Raw genomic sequence first — 24449 nt, 5'->3', positions numbered from 1 at the left:
TAATTACGTATTTATGTTTGATTTTTTTTTTAAATATTTTAAACGTTTTTATGATTGAGAAAATAGTTTTGTTATTTATCATCTTTATATATTATATTTTTTTTATTTTTATTAAATTAATTACGTTCTTTTACTTATCATCTATACACTACATATTTGATAAGAGAAAAAAAATAAATAAAAAATAAATGATGTATAGTGTGTGGTGTGTTGGGATGACGAGGCCTACAAAATTACAAATATAATTTTTTAATTTTTTTTAATGGTGACCCTATTTTTTACAAAGTTGCAAACTTTAAAATTATATTTTTATAATTAAGAGAAATAATATTTACAATTTTAAAATGTACAAGTCTCGTATATTCATTTTAAAAAAAAATTGACAAATCTCAAATTTAGGATCCACATAAAAAAATTATTTTTTAATTCAAAATCAAGCTTGCACACACTAGAAATATATATAGCATTACTCTATAATAAATAAATAAATTATTATATTATTAAGTAGATGTATCGTGTATATCATTTACATCAATTAAATGATAAAATTTAATTCATAAAATTTAAAATTTATATTTTAAATCGAATTATTTAAAGTGTGTTCAATAGACCGACTTAAAAATAAATCAAGTAAATTTTAACTTTTAACGCTCAATATTAAATATTTTAAAAAATAAATAATAAAAATAAATCTTCAATCATTAATACTATGTTTATCAAAAGAACAGTGGAAGAATAATAATAATAAATTATTAAATTTACTATAAATTTTGTTAAAAGATCACAGTCTGTACCCAAATCCACGTCTTCCTTTTTCATCTTCCAATCAAAAAGCCATAATTGTTCCACGCAAGACGTGGCTCACTCCATTTGCGCCACGTAATAGCACAGGAATGGCCCACCTACTTCATAAATTATATTTTGCTTGCAAACTATTGGAGGAGCTGGGAGCAATACGACACGCCATGTATATTTTATAGAACCGCCCCGGCCCCCCGCTCCCCCTCTCTCCCCCACCTTCCCGGAACTCTCTTCTGCTCTGCCCTTAAATCATTTTCTTTACCTTAAACGGCGAGGGATAAAAGCCCGAGATTCCATTGTCAAATATAAATCTTGGCTCACTATATCTGAATTAAAACCTTTTTGATTTATTTGTCTTTTCTGTTTTCCTTTTTATGGCTGCATTGAATCTTCGTCAAATATTCGAAGTCTGAGCGACACGGCAAGAATTTAGGCTTTTTTTCATTTCATACGTTGGGATACTTGGATTCCTACGAGCAAAAGGTAGCTTTCGCTATCGTTCTTGTTTCGCAGGTCCCGTAGAATCGAATAATATATATGAAGTCTCGATGTTTTCGAATATAATTTAGTTGATATGTGTTTGATTTCGTTTTTTACTTCAACCCATCCGTGGTGATTTCGGTGATATTTTGATTGTAAATCCGAAATAAAAACATGGGTTTTGATTCTTTTGATGATTTAGCTAATGAGAGAGATTGATCTTTGAAAAATGACAATAATATGAAAAAGATTTGGCCGTGTGAATAAGTTTCGTAAGTCAGGTGGGTTCTTTGAGATTTTTTTTTTCTCCGCATATCCGACTCTGCGTTGTTCATTGCATTTTGAGAGCCAAATTCGGTAAATGCTTGTTTTCTTCTCTAGGAACGAGATTTAGTAGATGTTTATGCAACTATGTTTCTAAATTATATGATACCCATATGCCTATGTTTGGTTCCGAGAAAATCTGGAGGAAAGAGGGGAAAGGGAAAAATTGAGTTTTGTATATTTTTTATAGTTAGTTAATCCAAAAAGCCAATCCAATACGTATTGACTAAGCCAAAGACTTGTCAGCACTTTGCAGTCGATCAAACAAGACGATTTTGTAGGTCTCAATGTTTCTGTCTTTTTCTCTGAGTAACTTTTATATTTCCAGTTATTTTCTATTGTTAACTCCTGACTGAGCTTCCGTATAAAGTTCGGATATTGACGTACGTTCATCGATCATATTGTTTTCAGTGAAGATTCGTGCACGAGGCGGAAACCATTTCTCATATTATCATTTTTCGACTTCCAAGCACCGGGCGTTGGAGATAAAGCGATTAATCGCATTGCGTAGGATTTTTAGGTGAATTAATGGCCGTGGCTTTTACCAATCTTTCATGGTGGCTGTGGAGTGGGAAGCATCAAGAGCCTAGTATCTCCAATAAATCTTCTATAAATTCTTCATCTGAGTCGACTACGTGGGAATCCGATGCTCTGAAATTTCCTTTGGTTAAACGAGACAATATAGCCTCCTCATCGAGAAGGGTGAAGCGGAAGTGGCATAGTCGGGAAGAGCGGAAGATCGATAGGGAATATGATGTTGTTCTTGTCCCATCTGATGGGGGGTGTGTTTCAGTTACAGAGTCTGATGATTCAGATTGGTCAATCGGATGGTTGGAGCCTCTTGGCCCTGGGTTCCAGAGCGATGATGATCCTGACGACAGTTTTGCCGTGCTGGTTCCATGCTATGGGCACGGTTACAATGATCTGGTGGAGCATTCAAAGAACAATATTTTGAGCACTGTTGGCAACATCCCTTATAATTATTCAGATGGTAAGAGATTCTTCTTCTTCGTCATGTTCTTTTTATTGTTTACCTGCTGACTAGAATTTCTATTCCTGGGGTTGAGATGGTTTTCCTCTTATGTTTTTTGAAATTGGCGAAGTTCTTTTTAGAAAATATTGTATGGTTAGCATTGGTTACTGATTTGTAATTTATTGTGACTTAAAAAAGGAAAATCTTGTATTTGCATCGAATTGTTGATTCATATAGAGAATTTGATTGCCTAACAGAGCCTGTCAATTTACTTGGTGTTCAATGTGCATAAAAAAACTTTCCATATCTGGATCACAATAAATTAATAATAGAAAGTTGGAGAAATAAATGTAGGAAGCAACACCATTCAAATAAGTTCTGCCAAGCCCTGATGCACTGACCTTGAGTTAGCCAAATATGTTGAGACCTGAATGCAAAAATGCAATAGGCTGTAGAGTGATTGGTGTCCCTAGGCTCTGATATAGGTTATGTGGATTCCATGAGCTATAGCTTAATTTAGTACTTCCTGTACCCATACAAATGCGGCAGAGGAAAATGGAAATTTGCGAAACTCGTCAATGAAAGAAAAAAGAAATCTGTTAAAAGTCTTTTAAAGGAAGTTGCTGTCTTTCAACTTTTCAATTGGATGTTGAATGTTTGCATCTTTCAGTGAGCTGGGAAAATGCTTATCATCAAATGTGGCTTATATATAACTTGTTCTTTTAATTGGCTTGATATAGAAGAAAGCACTGTAGATGTTATCACTTTCTATTAAGATGCTTGAGATATAAACATACAGGGTATGAAGTTTTTTTAATTAATTTGACTGATATACATAATGGTAAAGTCTGCTGGTACATGACACAGTTGCTAATAATGTAAGAGGAATGAAGTCAAGATCCAGGGCTTCCTGGATCTGTACGAGTATCATTGTTAATATTAGCACACAGCCAAATCAATAGGATAATTAGATTATATATAGTATGGGATTTAAGGAATACCTCTAGCTAGGGCATGCAAATTCTAAAGATATGCTCTCCAACTCTGTATATCCTACCAAGTGAAGTCTTCATGCATCATACTATGTTTTGTTTTGACTCGTGGGCATTCTCTGCAGACATTTCCAATGTGCTGATTACTCATACTCACTCCTTTTTGCAATTTGCTTCAATGTGCAGAGATCGAGAAATATATGGAACAGTGGCTCTCTTCTCTTCAAAGCCACTAACTTCCAAGGACTGCTGGTGATCAACTATTGGTGCTTATGATGCTGCTTCTGTCATGAGTTGTAAATTTTATGTACAGTTGAAGATGCAAAAAATTAAAAGGAAAAGAAGTTAAAAAAAAGGAAAGAGATATGTGCATAGTTTGATGATGTTACTAGTAGAACAAGGATTTGCTGATGTCAGGTCCAACCTGATATAATTCCAAAGAGCAGCAATGGCGAAGGATGAGGGATGGGTGTAGCTCTCAGTGCTGGGAGAGAACTTCCTTTTTCACAGCTTCTATCCGGTTTGACCGCAAAGGACTGAGCTGCCGCCTTCTTACCTGCTGCTTTGCCATCCGAGTTTAGCATGTATATAAAAGTGTGATGTAATGAATTCTTAGACAGAAAAAAAGAAGAAAAAAAAAAAAGAAAAAAGAAAAGCAACCAGAAAAAAAATGGTGTGTGTTGGATAGAAAGTTAAGGTGGTGAAGGAAAAAGCGTGTAGTAGGAGTGCGTGCCCATAATTCTTTGATGTATATATAGAAAGGAGGCATTTGTTAGATGTTAATGTGACTGTTGAATGTTGATCGTATGATGATTGTAAATATTATGTTAATATTAAGGTGATTGTAAATAAAATGGAGTCTCTCTTGTCTCTCTAAATAGCCATAGGGGGGGAATGATGGCTTGTTCATGTCTTTCTTGTTTCAATGCTATCCCTCAGAGTCAGAGCATGAAGTTTGTGAAAGACAAACTAAAAGGTAAAGTATCATTTTCTTTTAGTTTATGTTGTATATTATAATTTAATAATAATAATAATAATAATATTAATATTAATAACTCGAAAGTGAACAACTTCATTCCGTTTCTCTATCCAAATTCACATGGCTGCTATAAGGAAGAAAATGGAGTTTAGCAGAGCCTACAGCATTCGTATTTGCAAAGGGAAAGCGTAGAGAACATTCTCAGCAATAAACATGAGTTGAGGTGAGAGTGTTGGGTCGTTTAAGTCGGCGTCTGGCGGCGGTGGTGGGTGACCAATGGTTTCCTCAACTTGCATGCAGTGAATCAAGACAAGTAGTCGGTCGACATAGGAAAATAAAAAGGGCAAAGGAAAAAGTCTTCAATCAGCGTGTCTGTCATTTATGCATAGGGTGAGAGAACAATACCATTCCTAAAGAGCCTCTTTTATCTCATAGGACCCTAGGTTTTGTTCGTAGGCCCATCCCTACATATTGTGCTCTCCAGTATTGCCTGTGCATTTTATATTTTGAATATAAATAATTCTACGTATAATTATGAAATATATAATTATTATATAATTAATTTGAAAAAAATAAAATTTATTATTAAAAAATTAATTTTTTTATTTAAATTTTATATTTTTTTTATTTTTTTTAAAATGATTATGTGACGATTGTTCAATTCACAGTTACAAATATCTTTTCTCTTTAAAACATTTGTGTAATATTTAAAAAAAAAAACTAACACATGCTTTTAAAAAAGAATAATATTACTATACTGCCTCATTTTATCTTCTTATTTTGACCTCTCGTATATTTAATTAATTTTTTTAATTTTTTTTTGTTACTTAGTAATTAAAGAAGTGATTATTAGTGTATTTATATATTTTTTTATTTTTAAAAATATTTAAATATGTTAAAAAATATAAATAAAAAAAAGAAAAAAAAAGTGAAATTTTTAGTAGTAGGCATGCCTAACGGTTAAAGCTAGGAGGCACACTAGCACAACTCTTTAAAAATATATATATATATACTATTCAATATACATTTCGCTACTCATGTTAGGTTTCTTTGACCCTATATAATATAGTAATATTTTTATTTATTATATATTTTATTATATCTTATCACACTTAACTTATTATGTTTATCATTTTAATTTAATGTGTGATCAGTTGTAGCCCAACAAAAACAAAATTTCCACTTCAAAAATATAAATTATATTTGTTATAGAGCCAACTAAGTGATTGTTGGCAAGTCATGTAAATTTAGGCAAAAATGTCACTAAAGATCAACATCATTTAAATCCTTTTTCTTTTACTTACAAAAAAAAAAAAATCATTTAATTATATCGTGAGATTTTACAAAGAATTATTCAGAGTTTTAATTATTATATTTAAATTAAATCATTTATATTCTGCCACATTAACATTTAGAGGATTAATCTTATAAAATCCATTGACCATGGAGTTCATAAAATATTCTAGAATGATAAATGCTTACCTGGAAAAAACATAACCTCTGATTTCAAGTTCGAAGAGTTTAAGAAATTGTGGCGTATTTAAGCAACTCCTGATATGTTGGTATGATGGTATCTTCATGCCAAAAGTGGTGTTTTTTTTAACGAAATTTATGGAAAGGGTCCGAAATATTGAAAAAAAAAACCCTCTAATTCTAGGTAGCCAGAGTGGCAAAGCCAAGATGTGACACGTGGACATCCTCTAAAAGCCTCAACAAAATTAGAGCTATTCAAGGAGGAAGCTTCTATAGTCGGGGCGAAGTATCCTCCCCTCCATGTCCGTGTCCATGATCAGGCATTTTACCAAGCTTTGTTTCTCTTTTGCCAGGTCCATCTTCTCCTTTGTTCACGACATCAACATCACCTTCACCGCCATGGTCAGGGTTTCTTTTCTCGTGGGTAGCATCTCTTTGGCTCTCCTCTAGAGAGAGAGAGAGAGAGAGAGAGAGAATGTTGCAGAGAGCAGCAAGTAATGCATATTCATGGTGGTGGGCAAGCCACGTAAGGACAAAGCAGTCGAGATGGCTGGAACAAAACCTCCAAGGTATGCCGCTTAAATTCTTTTCATACGTAATGCCAATCTCATCGACTTGTTCAATCAATCTTAGACTGATGGAATAGTATGCCCACTCATGTTTGGTTCTACCTCTTTATTTTCAAGTCTCTGCTTTCGAATGCTTAAAAGTTTCGAGATTTTTTTCTTTACCCGTGTAAAAATATGGATTTCTACATGCTTAAACTTTCCTCCATTCCCTCGAATTCATTTTCCCTTGCCATTTTCTATCTATATAACTCATAGATCTGAGTGCATAAATCGAAATGATCAATGTGCCATCGTAAGAACATTGAAAATTTGTGTCTGATATTCCCAGTTGCCAGTTGGGTAATGCATATTTTTCTTTTGTAAGAACATCGATGCATTTGTACTTTGAGAGTATCGAAGCTGTTAAAATGCATTTTTTTTTTTTAAAAAAAATTACAGATTTGGAGGAGAAGGTGAAAGAAACGCTCAAAATCATCGACAACGATGGGGACTCCTTTGCACAGAGGGCAGAGATGTACTACAGGAGGAGGCCGGAGCTAATAAACTTCGTGGAAGAAGCGTTCCGGGCATACAGAGCTCTGGCAGAGAGATACGATCACCTCTCGAAAGAACTGCAAAGTGCCAACCGCACCATTGCCACAGTTTTCCCCGAAAGGGCTCAGTATGCAATGGATGACGATGAAGAAAATCTCCCGGGAACATCCTTTCCTTCGGATGATCCAAACAAACAGGACCAGGATGTTGCCGCTGTCCCTAAACCAAGCATTCCGAAAGTCCCAGACATTCCAAAGAAGGATTTCAGGAGCCAATCTATGTCAGTCTCAAGGAAAAAACCCATTAAAAGAACTGCTAGTACTACTGCTAAAGCTGCTGCAGTTCCGAGTTCAGGACTGAGCAAAACGGAAGCATTAGAAGAGATCGATATGCTTCTCAAAGAAATCTTGGCACTTCAAACTGAAAAGGAGTTTGTACACAGCTTGTATAAACGCAAGTATGAAAAGTTCTGGGAAATTGAATGCCAAATCACTCAAATGCATAAAAGAGTTTGCGATTTGCAAGATGAGTTTGGCGTAGGCACTGTTATTGAAGATGATGAAGCTCGAACTTTGATGGTTGCTACGGCTCTAAATTCATGCAAACAGACCTTGGTTAAGTTGCGAGAGAAACAAGAGCAAGCAGCGGAGGAGGCAAGAGTAGAGCGGCAAAGGATTGAGGAAGCCCATCAGAAGTTTGGGACTCTCAAAGATGAGTTCCTTTCCAAACGAGCCGATTGCCTAGAGAACAATAGTCCAGAGTTGAAGAATATAGACCAAGGGATAAATATTGATGAGGAACAAGAAGGACATGCCATGGAATTGCCACGGCAAAAGATTGAGGAACAGATTGATTTGAATTCAAAAACCTCACTCACTGTAATGGAACTAGCAGATAAGATTGATGAACTTGTAAATAAGGTTGCTACTCTGGAAACTTGTGTCTCTACTCAGACTGCTATGGTGAAGAGACTAAGGTCTGAAATAGATGAGCTTCAGGCACACATTCGAAGCTTGGAAGAGGAAAAGGAGAGTCTGGTGGAAAGTTCAGATGTTATGAGAAAAAAGTTAAAAGAGACGGAGGAGGAGTTGAGGAGAGTCAAAAATCTTAACCAAAGTGTGGAGCACCAAAGAAACAATCTCCAGACACATTTCACAGAAGCTAGTAGTGGCCTTGATAATCTTTCTGGGAAATTGAAGACTGTGAAGCAGGATGAGAAGGTCGAGGATACAGAATTGCTCCAGGAAGTGAAAGCTGTTCCTGATGCAGAACCAGAGAATAAGTCGGTCGAAAATAGTGGTAAGATAGTTCCTAGTGACGAGCCAGTGATCTCAGAGGAGGTGATGGCAGAAGAGGAAGAGAAGAAGGATGATGAGATTTTAGAGATTTTGGCTCTTAACAATTCCAACACAGTTGAAGACGAAAACCAGCCAGACTTGAGCAGTGACCTTGGTTTGATGCCCGAAAAACCCAAGGAACCAATGCAGCAGGAGAAAGATGAGAAGCAAGATTCTTCTCCAATAGTAGATGGTGATCTTGTTATTGAGACTCGGGAATTAGAGGCAGAGGAGGAAGAAGATCAACCAATCTGGAGGAAACTGTTTGTAAAGGGGTTAGAGGACAGGGAAAAGATTCTGCTAGAGGAGTACACTTCAGTTCTTCACAATTTTAAGTCAGCAAGGAAGAAGCTGAGTGAGGTGGAGAATAAAAACCGGGATAGCATCTTCGAACTGGGGATGCAGATAAGAGAACTGAAGAGTGCTATTGTCTCAAAAGATGAGGTGATCCAAACTTTACTTCAGAAATTAAGCAACCCACAAGCAAGTCCATACACTACGCCGGAGTATAAATACATACAGCAGGAAAGCAAACCTCAAGCAGCTACCTCCCAGAACTCTGATACCGTATCTTCAAACACGAATCAAAAGTCACTTTCTGATTTATTTAGTGAACAACCATTTGAACCCACAGGAACAAGCAAGGAATCGCCCGCAAACTTGGAAGCAACTCTCACAAAGGAGGAAAAAAATAATAAGTTCGAGGTAAATCTGGATAATGAAAAGCATGCTACTTCGCCTGTTGAAGAGAGAGTCCGTTCGGATATTGATGGACTGCTGGAGGAAAATCTAGAGTTCTGGTTGAGGTTTAGCACATCAGTTCATCAGATACAGAAGTTCCAGTCATCAATCCAGGATTTGCATGCAGAGTTAATGGAACTAAAGCATAAGAAGCAAGAAGGAGGCGGTAAACACCAAACAGGAAAATCAGATATCCGACCAATATACAGACACCTGAGAGAGATACAAACTGAACTGTCATTATGGATGGAGCACAATGCATTGCTGAAAGAAGAACTTCAGAGTAGATTCTCATCCTTGTGCAACATTCAAGATGAGATATCAAGAATATCCAACGCAGATTCCAGAGCAGAAAAGACAGAGCTTAGTCAATATAAAGCCGCAAAGTTTCAAGGTGAGGTTCTCAACATGAAACAGGAGAACAACAAGGTTTCAGATGAACTGCAAGCAGGCCTCAACCGTGTAAGAGCAATGAAGGATGATGTTGAGAAAACAGTGGCGCAACTGGATGATGAACTTGGGATTTCAGCGTCAAAGAAATATTATACAACTGGGGCTAGAATTCCCTTGCGATCTTTCTTATTTGGGGTCAAGTTGAAGAAGCAAAGGCCATCAATCTTCTCGTGTGTGAATCCAGCACTGCAGAAACAGTACAGTGATCTAGCTGCTGGGCTGCCCACGTAGATTATTAGCCTTTCAGAAGTTGTACATATCAAAAAATCCGAAAAAGAAGGGAAAGACGAGATTTGTAAGCTAAATTCTCCAAGACATCTCATAAACGAGAGGGAGATCACAAGTTTAATCCCGTTTGGATTTTTTGTATTGCGTTCATCGAAAATTAGAAAATAAAAACGTCGCCTCTGCACTAAACAATTTTTATTTTTTTTTAAAGGCCATCAAAGGTCCAGATGTTATAACTTATGTTTGATTGATTCATTGAACATTTCTAATTGGAGACTTGCAGTTATAACTCCTGCCTCCTGTAATTATTTGGTTGAATGTTTTTTTGGACGCCTTAATTTCAGATTTCATTTTTTCTTTGAGTAATGCTAGAGAGAAGCTATTATAGTAGTGTACATTTTGCACTCACTGCGTAGCTGCTTCTAGTTGATTGTTCCCAACACTCATTTAGAGAGATGTGTGGTCTAGATGATGCCACATCATGTGTGCAGAATAGATGCTTCCAATAGTAACTTCTATCTATATTTATTCTTTTTCCTTCAAGAGCTTCCTTCATATTGCCTCAAGTTAATTTTAAGGTCTAAAAGCTAGAAAGAGATAAATATGTCAAATAAACTTTACAAAACTGATGTAATATTTTAATAAAAAAATTTTGTCAGTTATTTTTGCGTACTCCTTGACTATGTCAATTTTTTTATTATAAAATAACTATTTGATCAATCACATCAGTGAAATGCATAAGTAATACGTAAAAGTAATTATAGGTAGCAAAACTCATATTTTAATGCTACCCAAAAAATGTAAAAAAATGTCGTATAATCCCACCTCATATATGTATCTCTGACTTTTGAGTCGCAAGACCTTTAAAGATTTTTATTGACTTATCTGAAGTAAATAGTTTCACGAGCAGCTTATGGCAAGATGGTCTTATGTCTGGCATGCAATATGTTTTCCCTTTTCTTTTCCTTCCATAACCTTAACACACACGGTAGTGCACATGTGCACGCACGTGTGTATTTGTATTTGTATTTGTATTTGAATGCTCAAATGCATTGCATTCCAAGCAATACCATTATCTCCAAAGTAACTTGTGAAAAAAATTTACACCATTGACAAAGATATTCATTTCACCATTTAATTTCCACTATTTTTTAACATCTAAATTTACAAATTGTACAAATTACTTGACATTATCCTCCCCCTCAATCTCATTGGCAGCCTCATTTTTGCACAGGACTTCCAGCTTTTCACCGCATCCATCTGATATTGTTGTTAATGAATCTGCGCATTTCTCATGTATGCCTTGATTCTCACAGTTCACCTCAAGAGCAGAATGACTGTTACCTCTAACTGGCGAACCCATCATAACGTTATCATTTTCGACTTGTCTAGCCTCAGCCTGGTTGTCAACGACTATGAGATCGCTTTCTGCTGTCTTCGTGTTCAAAGAACCATCAGGATTTTTAACATCAGTCCTTTGTTTCTTGAATTCTGCCTTCATGTCCAGTGAAAGGGCTCTATCTTATTTAACTTGCTCTCTCTCTACATTTTGATAAACAATAGATCCATCTTCTAGAACTTCTTTTTTGGGTGAATAAACTGGCCTAGAAACTTTGGTCTCTTCTGTGGTCTTAACCTCTTGCGTTGGCAGGACTTCAGAGGACAGACTAGAGATAAGAGCATTAGTCTGTTCAGAATCTTCAGATGACATATTCGATGATGTGGCAAAAGTGGATGGAGTACGCTGAACTATGGCCAAGGCAACCTGTACTGAACCAGGATGTGAAGCAATATTTGTGACGGTGCCCGCATGAGGGGAACATGGTTTGGCTTCAGGGCCAGCACAAACAGAGTGTACATTACTTTGAGTCTCTGGCTGAAGTGACATGCCGCTAGGCATCGGCAATTTGGCTGAAGAACTACCTGTGGGTTTGAGATGGACAACACTCTTCGCTTGAGCAGCCTTAAAATATGATGCAGCATCTGATGGAGAGATAACGCGGGCCCCAGCAGCAACTGCAGTTGCTCTCAACGCAGAATCTAAACCCATGGTAGGCTTTGTTGAGGGTTTTATAGAGGAAACTCGAGATTTTGCTATGGAACCCAATGATCCAATCGGAGAGGATTTTGTAGGGTCACAGCCTTCTTGAGTCTGGTCTTGGGCTTGTATAACGCCACTGGCAGTACTTATAGGAGGAAGCACAGAATTACTGGGTGTATTTGTGCCAGCTGGTGAAAATTCAAGAAGAGATCATTCAAATTTTAAACAAAATGGGTAAAAATTAACTGCATCCGAAACATCTGAAACCAAAAGATAGAAAGCAACTAATCATGAAAATGGTAATAATCATCCCGTCAAGTTCAGCAGAACTTAGTAGACTTGCAAGCCAGGTAAAGTAGTACTAGTTTATAGGTTATAAGAACCGCATCATTTGTCTTGTCCTCTCAGAACACATCATCCGCTCACCTTGTCAGAATCATATCCCAACAGTCTACCAGAAAAATTAATTTGATCCATATTTAGATTGATATAGAACATCTTACCCATAAAACAATTCTCCAAATGAAAAAGAAATATAAGATCCCCACGCAATTCAAGCATAGTTAAGGGTTGGATCAACCACCAAAGAAGGTTCGAAATGTTGGCCTTATCTAGACATAGATGGCTAATATTGAAAACCACAGTTGTCGTTGACCCCCCACCACAACCTATGGGATAACAGATAAACAGCTAGTGTAGGTTTTCAAACAGGTGTTCTCTCCACAAAAGAGGTAATGCACCCATCAAGTGTCTAGATTCATAATTGTGGGTGAAAAAATAAATATCTTAGTCTCGCAAATAAATCCAATAAAAGTGAAACAGACATATAAATCAAGTAGGTCCTCCAGGATTATTTGTTATATTGTTCCCCAGTCACTTCAATAAACTAAAAGTAGAATAAAACGGAGTAAGGGATTACCAGGGCGTGCTGCTGCTAAGATTTTAACTGGCATATCAAGGGCTAGGGACATTGCATGATGAGCTGCCCGCCGAGCTTCAGAAAGTTGTGACCCAGAGTAGTTGGGTCCCACACTCAAGTTGCCACGTCGCTTCCTAATAATAGCCCACCGCTGCATATGTCGCAAAAATATAACTTTTGGTAGAATATGAAGGGGAAAAACACACAAAAGAGAGAGAGAGAGAGAGGTGCAAATGACAAGCTCTAAGAATTGACAGGTATACTTTCACCAGATTAAACTACATCCTACGTGTTCAGAAAACTACCCCGATTATTAGTAGGATAAAGGTAAGGGAAAAGGTAAAAAAAAGACCCAAAAAGTTAAGGGAAAAAAATAATCACAAAACTAACACCAAGAGATAAATGCAAGGATTAAGTTTTATCTTGTGATCCACCCTTCAGACAATCCACAGATGTAATCAAAACTAATAATAAGGGTAAAAGTTCCGTTGCCGGGATTTGAACCCGGGAAAACTGGGTGAAACCCAGGCATCCTGACCGGACTAGATGACAACGGATTTTAATATGGTAGTAGCTAAATGCAATCAAGGCAATTGACAAAACCACCTAGGTAAAGTCCTTGGTAATCACATCCTGTTGCAGTAGAGTCCTTAGTGCCTGTCTAAAGATGGCACATCCCAATAATTTCCTAATAAATGAGCTAGCCATCATCTGATCCACAGCCACGTGGTTCAGCTAGACCACATGGAGCATGTGAATTGTAAAATGGATAAAATCCAGCAGTTAAATAGGACGGAATATTAAACTCCTTGATCAATCACAGATGGGGTCAGGTGATTCCAAACACCTGTCTTTATGATAGTTATGCACAAGGAAATGGTTATATCCTAGAAAATTCCTCTGAACCATTAATCAAATAGTTACACATGGAGCATTTAAGTCTATATATTCCATTGATTACATGACAGGAGAAATGGCATTGATGGGAAATAAAGCACATAGAGAAGGAGAACATAAAGTTACAAAACGGTTAATTGACATATGGTAAAGAACCTGAGATAGCTGTGAAGCAGTCCTATCACCCTTGAAGTCTCCCCTTAAAATATTAGCCCAATTTCCTTCACCACATTTTTGCACGGCAGCAATCAATTCCATATCCTCTGCCTCTGACCAAGGCTTTCTTTTCCTACGAGTAGGCATGCTGCCACTGGCTGATCCATTCGCATCCAATCCTTCAGCAGGTGTGGCTGCAGGAAGGGGCAGTTTCTGAAGAGAAACAGGAACAGTAATGTTCGTTCCTTGCATTGAACAAGTGGCTTCTAAATTTTCGGAAGAAGCCCTAGATGACGGACCATTAGGAATATTTATAGTTAATGGAGCCTCAACTATTGAGCTAGCTGGGAGACTAGACTCACTTGGTAAACCAGAGGCAACCAGTACCTGAACGAAGCAACCATTCTCAGAAACCAAGGGACTTAAATTCCATGAATCAGTTAAATAAACAAATAATTCAAGCGCCGTGATGGACAAAAAATTTGAATCCCCAGCAGATGTGTAAAAAAACATGATAAACAAACTGAAGTACATATTCTAAAGGATTCAATGTCCTGCCTTCTTGGAATCATCCAGAAGTTGCCTATCAAAAACAATACTCCAGAAGTTAACCAAAATGGATGGAAGCTGAACACATACAGCCACGATAACCATGCTCAATACAACAAAAACAACGAAATTATCACAAATATCTGATCTGTACATCTTGGTGCAAAACTGCAACTGTAGCCGCACCCATTTACAGCATAATGACATTCAGAGATCCTACAATCTACAAACTGGCATATTTTACCCCGTACACTTGGTGGGAAATTTGGTTTAGGTCGGGATAGGAACAGCTTTTGCAGCATGCTTCTTAATCCTCAATTGATGTGCATACCAGTTTTTGGCCACAATCTTTATTCTTGAAGCTTGAAACTTTATGTGAATATTAAAACACTTATTGCAGAATTGTGCAGAGCAGAATCAGCAACTTAATGGTAGTTATTCAACCTACTTGAGATAGTGCATATATCTTAGGAAAGCCTCTTCTTCTTTTTTTTTTTGGATTGGTAAACAAATTATTATTGATCAAAAGAGTACACAAGAGCCCAAGTATACGGGACATATACAAGAGCAACACCTAAGCGTACCTTAGGAAAGCCTCTTCTTAACAGTAGTATTTTCCGAATTCAGTTTTCTAATTACCCGAAGAAACCTATTCATGTCTATCTAGTTTATATGCTAGGTTTTAGTGTCAAGAAAGCATATTCTAAACAAAGAACAAGCAGGGCTCTTGACCAATACCCTCTTCATTGGATAGCGGTCCAAAACAATGTAGATTTTTCAGTTTCTTCTCTCCAAGATCTTCTAGCACTTTTTCTCTTTTCTTAGTTACATGGATCTCTTGTATACTTCCTGTATGCTAGGGTAACACTATATTTTCAGCTGACTAAATTTTTTTGTCTTGCTTATAAAGAAATGGCAGAGCTATTGGCCATCCAAGAGTGAAAAATACAAGGGTAAACTATATTTTGCACCCCAAACTACCACTGTTTTTTTTTATTTGCACCTTAAACTACAAAAACTACAATTTTTATTTTTTTATATTTTTTTATACAAGTAAACGATATTATTAAGAAGGATAGGCGTAGCCCAAGTACACAAGTGACAAAAACCTATCTAGGTCGCAGTAGTGGAAACTAGAAAATCGTGTAGATTTAGGCCATTAAAGTTTATAGCTATGGCCCAAAGAAATAAAGTACGGAAATATAGATCGAAACTCCTAAGGTGTTCGCTCCTTATCGTCAAATGTTCGATCGTTACGCTCTCGCCATATGCACCACATAATGCAGATAAAGACCATCTTCCACACGGCTTTGATTCGTGGAGCACCTCCCGGGAGTGTCCAGCTGGCCAATAGCTCAATCATTGTGGCATTACCCAATTTAACTCCACTCGACTAAGCACTTCAATCCACAAGGCTCTAGCTGTCTCGCAATGTAGTAAGAGATGATCCACTGTCTCACCAGATTTCTTACACATACAACGCCAATCTAGAATAACAACCCAACGCTTTCTTAGATTATCCGTTGCCAAAATCTTGCCCAGGGCAGCTGTCCAAGTGAAGAATAGCGCTTTGGGGGCACCTTATTCCTCCAAAGTCTTCTCATGGGAATTGAGTATTCGATAAATGTGTAAGATACTCATAGAAGGATCGACCTGAGAATGCATCCTTACCTACAGATATTCACCACAGCTTATCGGCTCATTGCCCATTCAGCTTCACGGAATACACTAGGCTGAAAAAAGCCTCAAAGTTATTACTTCCCAATCTTGGGCCGCTCTATTGAAGGTGACATTCCACTAGACTTGGTCCCCCGATCGAACCATGAGGTCTACCACTGAAGCTTCTTGATCACATGCCACCCGGAAAACGGATGGAAAAGAATCCTTTAGAGCCTCCTCCCCACACCATATGTCCCTCCAAAATTTTATCCGTGTACCCGCACCCAGCACAAATTTAGTATGGCGAGTAAACACTCTTATCCTCTTCTAATGTGCTTCCAAACCCCCACTTCATATGCCCCATTCACCTCTCTAGTACACCAACCACCACACAAGCTTCCGTATTTGCAATCAACCACCAATTTCCATAGGGCTTCCAGTTCCATATTATATTTCCATAGCCATTTCCCAAGTAAGGCCAATTGAAAGTTCTCATATTTTTTTATCCCCAACCCACTTGAAGAGATTGGCATGCACACCTTGTCCCAACTGACAATATGGAATTCGAACTCGTCCCCCATCCCACTCAATAAGAAATCATGATGGAGTTTTTCAATTTGTGCCACCACACAAGCTGGAATTGGAAATAAAGACAGAAAAATATGTTAATAAGTTAGAGAGAGTAGTTTTTATTCAAGTCATCCAGACTCCTTTCGACAAGTACAATCTCTTCTATCCTGCCAATCTTCGTTCTATCTTCTCGATAACTGTATCCAAAATTAATAAAACCTGTGAGGCAGCACCCAACAGCGATCCCAAATATTTCATGGGAAGAGAAGCGACCTTACACCCAAGTGTGCTGGCCAATTGCCGAGTGTTGCTGACGTTCCCAACTAGCACTAACTCTTGATTTATTGAAGTTCACTCTCAAGCCTAATGCTACTTCGAAGCAAAGTAAAAGTGCCTTCAATGCCCTTAGCTGGTTTTGATCTGCCTCGCAAAACATTAGTGTGTCATCTGCAAATAATAAATGAGATATAGTAATAAGACCCCAATTGGGATCACCTACCGAAAAACCAGCCACAAAACCGTTCATAACCACGGCCGATAGCATCCTACTAAGGGCCTCCATGATGATGACAAAGAGAAGTGGGGACAACGGATCTCCTTGTCTTAGGTTAGGAGAACTGCTGAAAAAATCAATTGAGCTGTCATTAATCAAAATTGAGAACCTTACTGTTGAGATGCACCATCTGATCCACGTACACCATCTCCCCAAAACCACATCTCTCTAGAAAATAAAAAAGGAACTCCCAGTTAACATGATCATATGCCTTCTTCATATCTAGCTTACATAAAATCCCTGCAATACCAACCTTTAATCTGCTATCAAAATATTCATTGGTTATAAGAAATGAGTCCAGGATTTGTCAACCGCTTACAAATGCATTTTGTGGCTTCGTGATTATTTTACCCAAAGCCTCCCCTAACCTGTTTGCGAGCACCTTGGAGATAATTTTGTACACCCCATTAATGAGGCTAATGGGCCTATAATCTTTCACCTCTGATGCTCCAATTTTCTTCGGGATCAACACAATAAAAGTAGTATTTAAGCTTTTCTCGAACTTCCCAATTGAGAACAATTCCTGAAACACATTCATAATGTCCTCTTTCACTACCTCTCAACAAGTTTGGAAAAATCCCATTGAAAAGCCATCTGGACCTTGTACTTTGTCTTTAACCATTTTTCTTACTACATCATAGACCTCCACTTCCTCAAAAGGTCTCTCCAACCATGACGGTGTTTGTGGCTCAATAGAGTCAAAATCAAGTCCATCAAGCTTTGACCTCCACCCCTCTCGTTCTATAAACAACTGTTCAAAGAAGTCCACCACAAGATCCTGAATCACAGGAGCCTCCATGCAGTCTATGCCATTGATGTTCAACATCTCAATGGTATTATTTCTCCTATGAGAATTAACTACTCTGTGGAAGAACTTTGTACTTCGGTCCCCTTCTTCTTTCAACCATAATGCTCGTGATTTCTGACACCAAGAGATCTCCTCTAGAGAAATTACTCTCTCCAACTCTGAAGCCAGCTCTGTCTTTTGCGATAATTCCTCTGGGGAAAGGACTCTATCCTCAAGTATCCTCTCTAACACCTGTAGCTCCTCCACCATGGTCTTCTTTCGCTCCCCTATGTCTCTAAGAGATTGAGAGTTCCGAAACTTTAAATCATTCTTTGGAGCTTTTAGTTTGCCTACAAGTATGTAAGAGGGGGTGCCATGAAATTGATAAGATGACCTTCACTTTTAAGCCACATTTTCGAACTTAAAATAACGGTTACCGCCTTAGATACCACCACCATCCAACAAGATGGGAAAATAATCCGAGCAAAGGCGAGGCAATCTCTTCTGACACACCTCCGGGTAATGCATTTCTCAATCCGGGGAGATTAAGAATGTATCCAGCTGAGATCACATCTGATTATTGGACCAAGTAAAGGGGCCTCCCATGAGAGGAAGATCCACCAAATTCAAGTAAAAAATACATGCTGAAAATTCTATCATGGCTGGACGCATCCGGCTGTCTCCGGATCTTTCATTAGGAAACCTTATGATGTTAAAATCTCCACCTATGCACCAGGGGAGGTCCCACCAGCTATTGTATTCTTCCCATAATAGTCTTATGATACTGTCATCATTCAGCCCATATATACCTGCAAAAGCACACAAAAAATTATCTTCCACAATTTTAAAGGAGCAGGCCGATGTATTCCCCAACAAAATCATCCATTTTCTCCACCACCCTTCTATCCCACATCACTAAAATTTCACCCGAAGCCCCATCGATGCAAGATAGACCCAATTTGCATAAAGACAGTTCCAAACACTTCGCACAACTTTCATGGAAACCAATTTCAGTTTAGTTTCTTGTAAACGTACTATGTCCACCCTCCAATCCCGAAGCAAGTTTTTTATACGAAGACACTTATTTGCCTCATTCAACCCCCGGACATTCCAAGACACAATTTTCGGCTTCATAAAGGAGATACAATCCCCTTCCCTCTGGATCTATCACGACTTGAGTTGCCCCTCATAGTTCAACGACCATTTAAATCTCTTAAGTTCCCACTGTTTCTTGGTCCTAGATTTCTTAGACTAAGAGCGACCCACCTCTATGGCAGTGAGAAGAGCCATAAACTGCTCCTCGAAACCCACACACTCCATTCTCACATAGTGTTGAATTTCCTTTACCCTTCAGAGCACCCAGTCAGACACACTGAACTCATTTGGTAGCATACAATTCAAATGAATGAGCTCCCCTTCTCTAGGAACCCATTGCGAATTCGATGACATCCCCTTCTCCTCCTCCCCAAACAGATTTCTGCTCTCCCATTAGACCACAGTATCCACATTGAACTCCTCGTCGTTGCCAGAGATTGGAGTTATTATTTGTGTTTCAGGAACTATCCCCACGTCACTACCACTGATAGGATTTAGCATCTGAGATAGCCCTTCTACAACATCCTCGACACCATCCCCAGAGAAATTCATCCCCTCCTTGTGATCTCCTGGTGCTTCCAGGGTATTTATCGGCGTTTTCTGGCCATAATGAAACGGGAATACGACAGACGATGGTGGGATCTCCTCTGTTTCCCCATTATGCATCGTTGCCAACAGCTCCACCACCATTGCTGGGGCTTTCTGGGTCACCGTCGATGGTCCCACAGCTAGTCGCAGTGCACCCGATGGTTTCTCCGACAAGGTTACGAGGTTTTCGTTGGTGGTGGGCCGACGGTCACCTCCCTTGCGAATCCTCCATATGAGAAGGGGCTCAACTGGCTAAGTCTAAGGCCATCCCCTTTTTTTTACCCACGAGTTGGGGCCCAGACAAGGGAGCTTCCCTTACAGCGCCCAACTGACTTGGGCCTTGAGCTAACAGGCCAAGCCCTTGTTACCTGTTCCCACACTCAAGCCCACACAAGGCCCGCTTCTTTCCAAGCCCACCTTCTCCCTTATAAGCCAATCCACCTTATTCTGTAAAATATTGGGTTGAGCCTTCACGTCAATCAGAGTACTAAGGACTCCCCCCTCTGCCACGCCACCTACAGGTCTGCCACTGCCACCTTGCTACTATTCTGGACGGAAATCTCTGTCAGAGCCGAACCATGTCAGTTACCCAACGTAGTAGCAACACCTCTCTTCCCTTCCATGCCGCCATCCCCTTTTTGAAATTCATGCGGTTGCTCCACCATCAGCGCCTCCCTGTAGGAGTGAGGTTGCGGCTGGACCTTCACCACCAGTGGTCTCTTCAGTGTTCCGACACTGTAAGTGGCCCTCCCTTCATGAATAAACTCCCACAATGCTTCCCCCATCCTTTTCCACACTCTGCCCTCCTCAGGAACGAAAATAAAGTTCCTCCTACCACCACCACCATATTCCACCACCATGATATAGCGGCGCAACCATTCGAATAGCACTGCGCAATAAAGCTACGACTGCCTTCCCTGACTGTAGTGAAGAAATCTCTCTTTTCTTCCTTCATGCAAACCTCCAATGCCTTTGCCAGCCATTGCACCGTTGAAAGTCCCAGCACCAACTTTGTCACCACCCTCCAGCTTCTCTCTGTAATAACCAAGAGACCCCCCTCCTTCACAAATGAATTTTTTTTTTTATTCTATCGCAATGTCCTTTGAAAAACCCATCCTAAGCACACCACACCCCAGAGCTCAGTCGTATAATGCAGTCACAGACCACCCAAACTCAGCGGAGGGAACAAGTATTTGTTTTCCATCATCGAGAGAAGATGTACGGAGAGAAAATGCCAGATAATCATACAATTTTTTTTGAGGTACAAATCTTCGCTTCAAGACAATCTAACCATTACAACCATTGGGTGCAAATTGAAAAGCCAATGGTAATTTATATGCGCAAAACGCAATTTCTTCAAAATAGAAATTGTCAATTCATCTTTCCAATCCACTCCAACTAAGGAGTTAACCCAGAAAATACAAAATAAGAAGGAAATTAGTCAATTAGTATGCAATTTAGTCAACAACCTTCACACATGCTGCAGCCTCTGTCAAATCTTCACTGCTAACTGTGGGAAAAGCTTGAACTTCATATTCTAAATCACTATCATCATCCTGCAATCAAATTTAAGAGAAGTGTAACAATGATAATATACATATATCTTAAGCATACGCCAAGCATGTGAGAAGCATTTAAGATAAGTGTAACAATGATAATACAACTTGTTTGTTTGTGTGTGCTTTTTTCAGAGAGCTTAAAGTGCAAGAGGCACACTTTTTATTTTATAAAAAAATTATAAAATATCAGTTTTAACTCTTAATATTTGTCTGGACAATTAATTTTTTGATAAGTAAAAGCCCAAGTCTGGACAATTAATTTAGATGATATAGATTCGAAAGATGATGAGGGTTACATACTTTTAATGATAATGATGATGGTCATATCCTTAATGATGCGGATGATTATATTATTTAGGATTGCACTGTATTGAATACGTTAGCATGGAAGTCAATACCTTCATTCTTTGTGCTTTCTTTCTTTTGGGCATATTTTAATTTGGCCAAGTACTTTATTTTGATTATAGCTATCATATATCATGGTTATATTTTTTGAAGTACAAGAGAATTAAATAAAATGCTATTCTTAAATTTTATGTAACAGATTGATCACTTGATTGTCATGTTGCATGATACTCTAACAAATTAATTCATAGGCTAAATCTATTACTATCTTGCTTTTTGTAAGCCACGTTTGAAAATAGAGAAAGAATAGATTTTTTTCATTTGGAATGCATATATTTTCCCATGTGCCTTCCAAAGTGGCTTTTTTCATTTGGATTGCATCCCTTGGGAAAATCTTGACGCTGGATAATTTAAGGAAGTGAGGTATTATAGTTATGGAATGGTGCTTCATGTGCAAAAAGAATGGAGAAACCGTGGATCATCTTCTCTTGCATTGTGAGGTGGCAGGGGCTTTGTGGAATGGCATTTTTCGCAGAATCAGCTTGGCTTGGGTGATGCCGTTGAGAGTGGTTGACCTTCTTGCGTGTTGGAACGGGCTTCATGGTTGTTCTGAAGTGGGTGCGGCTTGGAAGATGACTCCTTTGTGTCTTATGCGGTGCATTTAGATGGAAAGGAATGAGTGGTGCTTTAATGACTAAGAGCACTCTCTTAAACAAATCTGGAACTTTTTTGTGCATTCCTTGTTGTTTTGGTTTTCAGCTTTAGGGAATAACGGATCCTCAGTTCATGATTTTCTGATGTCAATTTCCGTATTCTAGAATGTATTTAGATGTTTTCTTTTGTATATTTCTTGTGTACACGGGCTTCGCCTACACATTCGTTTCTAATAAAATCTCTTATTACTTATAAAAAAATAATGTGTCCAAAAGGTGAACCCCTAGGGGTTGGCTCAAGTGGTAAGAGCCTTGGTCTTAGTGGTATGCTCTCTCCAGGTCTAAGGTTATTAGGGGCTTGTTGGGTCATTTTGGGCAATGTGTTTTCTCGTATACATTCAATGTACTTGGTTTCTCCTTTTGATATATACAATATTTTTACTTATAAAAAAAAAAAAAAAAGGTCTAAGGTCCGAACCTTTTGGGGCAAACAATTTCTAGGGACCATCGGACTAGGAGGATTTCCCTAAATTACCCAAAATTCACTTGCAGGAAACTCCTTGACAAGGGACCGTACACCCTCAGGATTAGTGGGGACTTTGTTTCCGGGCACCCGGTGCCAGTAAACAAAATGTCAATACCCAAAAACATGATACCCCCAAAAACACATGTTCCAAGGATTTCCACAATCCTTGGAACATGTAACAAATTTAAAGCATCTTCTAGGTGTGTAGCACGTGCCAATACAGTTGGTATGCAATAATAGTTTTGACTTTTGCATATAGCTTGCCTACAATTAGCTGTCATATATATCTGTTTTCTCATAAATCTATCACAGCTAACCACTGCATCAACCAATTTGTTTCAAGGCATATTTAAAGCATCATCTAGCCATGTAGCATGTGCCAAATAGCTAGTATGCAATAATATTTTTGCATATAACTTGACTATTATTAGCCGTCATATATTCACCACAACAAACCACGACACCAAGCAAGTTGTTTTCAGCATTCAAATACTGAAATACAGATTCATAAAAATGTAGTTAGTAAATGAATATGAAATTCGAGGAAAAGCATCATGCTTTTCTTTTTATCGATAAACAAAATTCTATTGAGCATAAAATAGACAAAGGCCCGAGTATAGGGGACATATACAAGAGCGTGGCCTATGCATGCTTGCTAGTTTAGCAATACAAGGAAATCATGAAAAGGTATGCATTAAAATCAAAGCAGCATACTTTTTTTTATTGATAAACAAAATTTTATTGAGGACAAAGGCCCATTTACATACTTACCAGAGGAGATGCCCCATATTCCAATTTACCGAGCAAAGCGTGGCGATAGGCTAAATGGTGCCATAGCATCTGATATTCCCTAGCATCAGAAATCCCAGTTGAAGTATTCTTCACCAACGTGTTCCAATCGATCTTAACATCAGGGCAATGCGCCACTTCCTGAAGCAGTGCAAGCACTGTCGTCGCCGTATACCTGAAAAGCCCCAAAACCTTCAACCATGTCAATTTTAAAGTCCTATCCCCTCAAAATACCCCCAAATTACAGGGACACAAAATAGAAAACAAATTCCCACGACAACTTATCACCGAAAAGAATCGAACATACATATAAATACACGATCTCAGAATTGTAGAGAAAATAGAAAGATGGTGACGACCTTTGTAGGAGAGTGGAGATGTCTTCTTCACTGACGGAGCCCTTCATGACCTTCTTGGTTTTTTCAAACATTCTTCTTGTTGTTGTTGTGGTAAAACAATGACATGTTACGAGCAGCTAAAACTGGCGTAATAGTAAAACAATGGCGCGAAAATCACCGAACCCAGAAGAAAAATCTTCCTATTAAAGGGAAATAACTGAAAAATTAGCCAAAACTCTAAACCCTAAACACTAAAACCTTATATAGATACTACAATGGGTTTCAGAGAGAGAAAGAGATCGCGCGGAGGAAGGGAGGGAAGTCTTAAGACTCTTAATGAAAGAGGAGAGTAGAAGAGAAGGAGAGCGTAAGAGTAACCGTTGAGAAGCGTGGAGAACACGCGCTACTTAGGGAATTTGGACAAAAATAGGTGGGAGGGGTTCCCAGTCAAAAAGAAAACCCGCGGATACTGCAGCCGCTGTTGAGCCCCTCGGGGAAACAAACTACAAAGAATCTGGAGGAGTAAATGACGGTAGTGCCC

At 38.5% G+C, this 24449-nt stretch overlaps 3 protein-coding genes across 5 annotated transcripts; 2 read left to right on the top strand and 1 right to left on the bottom strand.

The window, feature by feature from the left end:
- The first annotated feature begins 999 nt into the window (after positions 1–999).
- Positions 1000–4377, top strand: LOC109003913. 3 transcript variants are annotated; one of them, XM_018982252.2, is made up of 3 exons: positions 1000–1284; positions 2017–2596; positions 3757–4377. In XM_018982252.2, exons 2-3 carry the CDS (start codon positions 2134–2136, stop codon positions 3804–3806), a joined length of 513 nt encoding a protein of 170 aa, XP_018837797.1. In that variant the 5' UTR covers positions 1000–1284; positions 2017–2133; the 3' UTR covers positions 3807–4377. The 3 variants fall into 3 exon arrangements, with proteins under 3 accessions (XP_018837797.1, XP_018837798.1, XP_018837799.1); XM_018982253.2 differs by lacking the exon at positions 1000–1284 and adding an exon at positions 1314–1562; XM_018982254.2 differs by lacking the exon at positions 1000–1284 and adding an exon at positions 1601–1882.
- Positions 4378–6383: 2006 nt separating this feature from the next.
- Positions 6384–10059, top strand: LOC109003914 (protein NETWORKED 2A-like). The gene is made up of 2 exons (XM_018982255.2): positions 6384–6591; positions 7030–10059. The coding sequence occupies exons 1-2, from the start codon at positions 6498–6500 to the stop codon at positions 9885–9887; spliced, it is 2952 nt and encodes a 983-aa protein (XP_018837800.2). The 5' UTR covers positions 6384–6497; the 3' UTR covers positions 9888–10059.
- A 934-nt stretch (positions 10060–10993) lies between these two features.
- On the bottom strand, positions 10994–24362 carry LOC109003916. Its single transcript, XM_018982257.2, has 6 exons — positions 23930–24362; positions 23553–23745; positions 21168–21254; positions 13898–14284; positions 12845–12995; positions 10994–12113 (listed from the first exon to the last, which is right to left on the bottom strand). The coding sequence occupies exons 1-6, from the start codon at positions 23998–24000 to the stop codon at positions 11407–11409; spliced, it is 1596 nt and encodes a 531-aa protein (XP_018837802.2). The 5' UTR covers positions 24001–24362; the 3' UTR covers positions 10994–11406.
- Positions 24363–24449: the final 87 nt, after the last annotated feature.

Source organism: Juglans regia, chromosome 11, assembly GCF_001411555.2.
Source record: "Juglans regia cultivar Chandler chromosome 11, Walnut 2.0, whole genome shotgun sequence".
Taxonomy (NCBI): domain Eukaryota; kingdom Viridiplantae; phylum Streptophyta; class Magnoliopsida; order Fagales; family Juglandaceae; genus Juglans; species Juglans regia.
The sequence above is the reverse complement of the archived record's forward strand: the minus strand, read 5'-3'. Positions and strand labels throughout refer to the sequence as shown.

What these genes read in the sequence shown, in the direction of transcription:
- LOC109003913 (XM_018982252.2), top strand. Translation starts at nt 2,134, where the DNA reads ATGGCCGTGGCTTTTACCAATCTTTCATGGTGGCTGTGGAGTGGGAAG. An exon ending in CCCTTATAATTATTCAGATG is followed by an intron (nt 2,597 to 3,756) that starts GTAAGAGATTCT and finishes TTCAATGTGCAG; the next exon opens with AGATCGAGAAATATATGGAA.
- LOC109003914 (XM_018982255.2), top strand. Translation starts at nt 6,498, where the DNA reads ATGTTGCAGAGAGCAGCAAGTAATGCATATTCATGGTGGTGGGCAAGC. An exon ending in GCTGGAACAAAACCTCCAAG is followed by an intron (nt 6,592 to 7,029) that starts GTATGCCGCTTA and finishes AAAAAATTACAG; the next exon opens with ATTTGGAGGAGAAGGTGAAA.
- LOC109003916 (XM_018982257.2), bottom strand. Translation starts at nt 24,000, where the DNA reads ATGTTTGAAAAAACCAAGAAGGTCATGAAGGGCTCCGTCAGTGAAGAA. An exon ending in CTGCTTCACAGCTATCTCAG is followed by an intron (nt 12,996 to 13,897) that starts GTTCTTTACCAT and finishes CGACATATGCAG; the next exon opens with CGGTGGGCTATTATTAGGAA. An exon ending in CTTAGCAGCAGCACGCCCTG is followed by an intron (nt 12,114 to 12,844) that starts GTAATCCCTTAC and finishes AATTTTCACCAG; the next exon opens with CTGGCACAAATACACCCAGT.